The 7750-nt window shown below is 34.5% G+C and overlaps 1 protein-coding gene across 1 annotated transcript; it reads left to right on the forward strand.

Moving 5' to 3' along the window:
- Positions 1-782: 782 nt before the first annotated feature.
- LOC122965821 lies at positions 783-4437 on the forward strand. Its single transcript, XM_044330048.1, has 4 exons — positions 783-1549; positions 1769-1936; positions 2096-2191; positions 3208-4437. Exons 1-4 carry the CDS (start codon positions 887-889, stop codon positions 3514-3516), a joined length of 1236 nt encoding a protein of 411 aa, XP_044185983.1. The 5' UTR covers positions 783-886; the 3' UTR covers positions 3517-4437.
- Positions 4438-7750: the final 3313 nt, after the last annotated feature.

Here is a 7750-nt window from a genome sequence, read left to right on the forward strand (position 1 = left end):
AACTTTAACTGTTACCATGCTGGCTGCAATGAAAGCGGTCATATGGTTTTCCGTGGTTGCCTTAATATTTTATTCGTTAGTTTAGTTACGTGTTTTGTCGGGTTTAATTAACGTAACTAATATTTGGCGTGTCTTAGAGTTACTTCATGCATTTGAAAAAACTGTTAACCATATCTGCCTAATTAAAGAGTGAAAGGCAATTAAAACGTTGAAAACACTGAAAGTTAACGTTAATTATTAGAGTACACAACAATAATAGTTATTCTAATGTTTCCCGTTGAGGCGGACCGTTTGTGATGCATTAATTTATTTGTGCAGGCTTTTTAAGTTTTCTGGTTCTTTTCTCAACCAGAAATTGGCGGCATGCGACCCCATTTTAATCGGGCAAGTTTTGGCAAGTTTCAGTAAAGGCAATGGTTTGCATTGCATGGAACGTTTTACTACACGTCATGTATTTTAGTAAGGAGAGATCATTAAAAAAAATTAGTCTTGTGATTTGTGTGTGAAATAACACTCTCATGGTCAAGGTCAGGGCACAGTGTCCAGGGTTTGTGCAGTAACCTGACCTCCAAAGATTAGCAGTGTTGACGAAAACATAATAAGTAAAAAGAAAAACACCCAACATCCTTATTTGCCTGCTAAACTTAAGAGCCAGTATAGACTTTTGTTTGTTATATTTATTTGGTGATAAAAGGACCGTTCTAACCATTTGTATTTTTTTTCCTATGAATGTATGAGGATTTTTACTTAGCCAAAGTTTAAATATATGTTATGTTCCCTTTTAGACATTGAGGAACTTCCGCAGAAGGCTGTGCTGAAAGTGATCAGGTCTGAGAGTGATGCCAGTTCAGTAGCATCAGATGACACGATAATATTGCCTCATGCCATGACTCCAGACAGGGTCAACAGATGGCCTGATGTTTTTCCAGTGCCCATTTTTTCCTATGAGGTAGAATTCTTACTTAGTGATGGAAATGCTACATATGACAGAACAGGGAAAACTCTAAAGTTGTCCAGGGGACAAAAGCATGACATTCTTGAGACTCTTGCTGCCAAGATGCATAGCTTCAAAGCTTACCCCAATGATAAGGAGGTTTCAATGGTAGCAGAAGCACTTGTCATTAAGCATCCTTGTCTGAAAGAGCCAGGATCTCAGACGGGATGGTATGGTTGGAAAAATAGTTTAAAGTTTAAGATGGGGAACTTCCGCACTAAGTTGAGTCGTGCAGGATTTCATGAGGTAGCTATAAATTCTGGGAAAAGGAGCCGGAACAACCCAAACAAACCATCTCCTCACACCAACATCAAAAGACCGAAGAGGGCAGAAGTGAATTTCCTTCCCAATTTCCCAAGAGGTGAAAATGCTGCAAGCCTTGAACGACTGAGACTGCAAATTGTAGATGAAGTGAAGAAGAGTGACAAGAACCTTTCTCTGATTGGAAAGTTAATGCAGACTACCTTTGCCCTTCGGCGCAATGAGATCGTCAGTGATGATCCCCCTGTTGATGAGATCCTGGAACGCTGGCCTGCACTCAAAATGGAGTCACAAGTAAAGACATTTTTTGTACTACACCTATTTGAGCAGATCTATCACATATAATTCTTTTACATGACTTTGTCTGTGAGGACATGAATAGTTTTACTCAAATGTAGATTAACATACCCTACATGGGTTGGTAGTGTCATTTTTTTATTGCTGTTTTTTATTTTTCCTTTTCAGAAAGAACACACACTATACGCTGACTTAAGTCATTTTATGTTTTTGCAGATCTGTGCTGAGTTTCACAGAATCTCAAACATCAACCTAAAGAACTGCTTCTATGCTGAGTTGGATCGACATGCCCCACGTCTTCAGCGCTTGTTCAGGAGGAAAGCTGCACGGACAGGGAAAGCAGCTGAAGTCCTCAGTCGGATCTTCCAGATGTATGACCTCCAGGTAAGTTGTTTAAGCTTCTTGGTGCTTTATAATTATGTTACAGTAGATTTTGGTTTATCTTTGGTAGAATTTTGGTAGGGCTATTTGTTTTAATATAGTGTTGTGTGGCTATGCTGTTTACCAGCCATAGTAAGGCAAGAATATGTTCTTGCTCCCAAGGAACAAGTTGATGTTCATGTCAGACGTGCTGCTGTTCTCCGTGCTCTCCCTGCATATCTGCATGATGACGACTCTGGATTTCTCAAGCAATGGGATGTAAGTCAGTATATTTATTTTGATCAAAGAGTCAAATTTCTTTGTTACTCTAATCCAGTAAATCACTGATTATACAAGTTGAAAAATTTCAGAGTTTGAATATTACCATTAAAATTATAGTCATATGAATAGAATGGACACAAATCAGAAAACAGGCATGTGTTGAATATGCTTTTCAATCATGGGTGTCTTTGAAATTACGATGTTTCCATATGCAATAAATCCTGCTTTAATTAATGTTATGTTTTTCTTGGGGGTTAAGGTTACGATCACAGTACACATTCAAAGATTTGTAGACTGGAATGAGGTATAATAAATAACTGGACTGAACATGATTAATAAATGTCTATTCATTTTATTAATCAAAAATAATGCCTCTGCCACTGTGTGAATGAATGAAAATCCACATCTTGGAGAAAACAATTCTGAGTACATGCCATTCAAATTTACCATATTGTATGGATATTGATAATTTTGATAACTTAATAACTGGTTCTAGCCCAATTTCTGTTTGCCTGAATCATTCATACTCTCCAAAATATACAATTTCATGATCTATTCCAAGCTTCAGTTTGCTTCAGTATGCTTAAATATTAAGCGGCCATTTCTCACTGTTGTCACTTGGACTGCAAACTCCAGTGTAAATTAGTCAAATCTATAGTTACATGAAAATAAACAGTACCATGGAAATTCCATAGTGCTACCTTTTTTTTGTAATGCTGAAATCCTGCCCTTGAAGCAATGGTAATATTACCAAGTTTCAGGTTTATCTTAATAAATGCCATAGTTGCTATGCCATGTGTCAACAAAATGTACACTCGCCCCTAAAAAATTAATTGCTTATTTTTTATTTTATGTTACATATGGTGAATCAAATCACATTCATAGATTGTAATTTTTTTTTTTTACTGCTATTTGTCTTCTGATAAGCCACTGATATTTTTTTCAGCAATCACCCTTTAGAAATAGCTGAGGGAGTCTAGGGCCTAAGGTAACCCTTCTGATGTTGTCTGCAGGTGGCGCAGTCTGAACCAGACATTGGTGACTTACCGGTTGGGCTCTTGATCAGTGCCACTTCAGATGCCATGGACCTCTGCCCAGAGAAGGTTGCGGTCGTGCTCGAGGGTAAAACAGTCATTGATTTTCCCACATTCGCTGACGCATTTGTAGTGCTTTTCGCACTGATTTATGCACTGCATCTGAATTACCCAAAAGACATGGCAAATACTTTTGACTTCACTCAGAAAGTCTTGATGGGTCTGGAGGATGGAAACATGAGACCCAGGGTCTTGAGCCTCAAAAATGAACTTTTGGCAGTGGAGTAGTTTGTTCCTGTTTTAAAACATCTTAGAGATGTGTTTTTCAAAGATTTTTATTGTTCAATTTTGAATGTGTTAATGTTCAAGAAAACTCATTCTGTACTGGCAAGATCCCATACCATGCGGTTGTCCACTATGTGGTTCTTTTGTCAGGCCATTTTGTTAGGCCCTTGCACTATTGTTCAATGTTACTGTTCCTGTTTTTGCACTGAATGGAAGCGTATAGGGCAAGATATTGATGTATAACGTGAAAGTTGTCAACCAGCAGAGATATTGCCTTAATATTCATTGTCATGTAACTCTTTTTAATATGCGGCCATTATAAGCAAACTGAAAAATTGGTGAACAGAACGGTTTATGGCAATATTTGGATAATTTTGGTATCAATTGCCTTTCCTTGTCAGGAAACGTACAAAAATGTTTTTAACTTGCCACGATTGTATATTAATATCATGATAAAAATTGGCATGTACCATTATAGGAGTATATACATATTGTCCACTTCTATAGTTTGGGGAAAAAAGTAATTTCCCAAAGGCCCCTGCACTGTTTTTGAAGGTGTTATCATGCTAATTTCAGTGTAAAATGTTTTTGGTTACTAAATAAAATAGTAACTTGCATTTGAATCATCTGTGTTAATGTGTTTTTAATGTTTACTCAAAATATGTTTGTATTTTTTAGTCAAATCTACTTAATAAAATTGATGTAATCAGTTTCAAAAAAAAAATTAAGTTGCTTCACATGGAATTTTGAGTTAAAATTTCAAGTGAAATATTTAAGTATAGGGAGGATTGTACAACTTTGTTGAACTTAAACAAGTTAAGTTCACATAAAGTGAAAATAGCTTTACCAAGAAATTAAACATTTTCTGGTTAAGTAACAAAAATTTTACGGTTAGCTATACTTGATTTTTATTAGTAGTCTGAAAACAAAATACTGAGTAATAATGATGTAAGTAAGAAAGTTTATGTAACTTAATATTGAGTATGTGTCACTAGAAATTACTTAGTAAAAACTACTTGAACAAGTATGTTTCTTTAACTTAGAAAATGGAATAATTATCACTTAAAATTTTCGATGTAATCTGTTTCAACAATTATTTTAAGTTACATTAACTTATCGGGTTTTACAGTGTACCTGACTCGGCTTGCTTGAGTCTAAACACAGTGACTTAGGACTTGCTTGAGCCTTTAAGGTTAAGACTTGAGACTTGCTTGTGACTTGCACATGTGTAACTTACTCTCACCTCTGATATTTCTGAACATGAACTACTCTCTTCCAAAGCCACAAACCAGAGTATTAAGACTCAAATTTGTGATGTCATCAGGCACACAGTCTGGAACTGCTTCATAGACAATGAATGCAAAACTAATTTTGTAGATATTTTTAATACCCAAATAAGCTTTATTCTATAGTCGCCTTTCATTTCTGAAACAGAAAATGTACCCATATACTCAGTGTCATCTATAATATCTTTCTCAATTCATTGTTTTTGGAAAAGCTCCAGACATTATCAGATGACATCACAAATTTGAATTTTAGCAAAATAATTTTTGGATTTTGGAGAGATTTGTTCATGTTCACTAACATTTTTTAACCATCGTAGACCATAGGAATATATATCTATGTAAAAATTCCTAAATTGGCCATAGTTCCGCTTTTGCAACATGCAAGACATTGTACTGATGCAATGTACAAAATTTTTACTTCCATTGATGTCTATTGAAGTAATCTGAATGAGAAAAAATAAAGACATTCTTGTGAAGTATTCTGTTTGAGCTCTCATTGGGTTGATCTCAGGGCTGATTTCAAACTCACATTATAATTCGGTATGTCTGTTTATTGGTTTATTAATTCTAAAACTTTAAGGATAACACTGTAAAAACAGTGAATTACTTTGTAAAGCAAGCAGTAAAAGGTAATTTTGCGATACATTCTGGTTATTATACATCTTGAAATCTTATACATCTCAAATGGGAATCTGCATTTAATAGATTAGACAATAATGTAAAATGTCAGTAGAAAAATATGTGTATTTATTCAGTGTAAAACAAGTTGATATAAAGGTACTTTTACATAGACCTTCTACATTCAAAACCTCATACATTAATGTGAAATGTCTGTAGATATATTGGGGAGTTGCTTGCAATTACTGTCAAGTAATGTTTATGTAATGTAAATCCTATACATTAATAGGAAAAGTATTGAGATATATTGGATAGTTGCTGTTACTACTGTAAAATTATGTTTATATAATGTTAACCTCATACATTAATGGGGAAATGTATGTAGATAGATATGTTGGATAGTTGCTTTTAATTATTATCAAATAATGTTTATATAAAGTAAATCCCATAAATTAATGGGAAAAGCCTGTAAATATTTTGGAGAGTTGATTTAATTGCTGTCAAAATATGTTTATGTAAAGTATACCCCATACATTTATGGGAAAAGCCTTCAAATGTATTGGAGAGTTGCTTGTAATTACTGTCAAATTATGGTTATATAAAATAATGATTATTAAAATTATGTTTTTGTTAGCTAATAACACATGATTATGATTATTTTTTTGTACAGTATAAAATCAACATTTACCAAGAATTTACTATAAATAGATTGGATAATCACATAAAATAAAAGCCTAAAGCTCTCAAGATACCATTAATGTATGTTAAAGGAGGGTAATTTGAATGTAATTTTACATAATTTTTCTGTGTTTTACATCCAGAAATCTGTACTTTGATGGGGAGTTCTTGTGGATGGACTGGATAATACTATGAATTTACCAAAGATTTTTGTATGAAAACAACAGTGTTCATTTAAATTAGGTCATTTAAAGGTATATCTGCAATGTTTGTCATTTTTTGTGAAGATTTATACATTTGTTTAACATTCTAGCAATGTTTTATAATGAGATTTTTATTTTATTTTACAACAGTTGCACTGTAAAGATGCAGACAATGTCTATAGCAAATATCTGTATTTAAAAAAAATTCTGTAGAATAAATTTTTTTAGAATAAATTTGAAGTTTTGCTGTGACAGTAACAGTTGCCTTACTTTTACATTCAGCAATGTGTATTTTTTGTAATTTTTTTTTGTTTGAATGTAAAATAATTGCACATGACCCAATGACTCCAAGCCAATACCGAGTTGTATTACTACACTGGACGATTTTAGTGCTTCTTCTGTTTTATGTTAATATTTAATAATATGTATTGATATTTTTATGGAAAATTCATCATCTTTTGTCAGGAACTTCCATGTGGAATAGGCCTATCCAACTTAAAACTAACTTCACCATAGTTTATAAATCCGTGGGCAAGACAAAATTACACATGGACCTTTTTCTCAGTTGACCCTAGGGGGTCTCTGTAGTTTCTTTTCCCTACCTCATTGTTTTTGTATTTTGTGATTTATGTTAAGTAACTGCTGTAACACTGTAATTTCCCTGTTGGATTAATAAAGTACTATCTATCTATCTATCTATCTATCTATCTATCTATCTATCTATCTATCTATCTATCTATCTATCTATCTAATTATCTTTCTATCTATCTTTCTTTCTTTTCACATCTTCACGCATCTAACCAATCACTGTAGAGTGCACAGTTGTTGGAATTTTTGTTTTGAAAAGTTGTTGAAGTTTGGGGGGAAGGAATCAGACACTGTCAGATAATATGACAAGTACTAAAGATCACACTGTGCATTTGGTACTGATGCTGTATTCAGCCTGGCAGCAAGCTATAGTTCTGGCATGTGTCTCCTTTATAAAGCACAGTGTGCAGTGCCAGATTTGAATTAACTGCTCAGCTGGGGCCTTTCTTATGGAATTCAACCCAGGTATGCATGGGTTTTTTCTGATTTCCTTCCACAGTCCAAAGACAGTTTGGTGAATTCACTCATTCCCCCTCAAAAGGGTGTTTGCAGTTCAAGCCTGGGGACTAGGATTTGGGACCATCAATATTTCACCCAGCAATCTTGTTCATAGATATCATACAGCTGCAAGCTCCTTGCCAGAGATCCTACAAGTGCAGTGAACTCTACTAGAAGTATGATCAACATTGTTCTGAAAGAGTCCAAAAGATGTTTTGATGATGGTGGTGGACAACGAAATCTAACATGTCGCTCCCATAGCTGTGCAGTTTGGTTGAGATCCGGTGACAGTGAAGGCCATATAGTTTGTATATTTTCATACTCGGAGCCTGAGCCATGCCCCCTTCAGACCTCAAGTCTAGGTTT

The sequence above is a fragment of the Thunnus albacares genome, chromosome 16, assembly GCF_914725855.1.
Source record: "Thunnus albacares chromosome 16, fThuAlb1.1, whole genome shotgun sequence".
Taxonomy (NCBI): Eukaryota; Metazoa; Chordata; class Actinopteri; order Scombriformes; family Scombridae; genus Thunnus; species Thunnus albacares.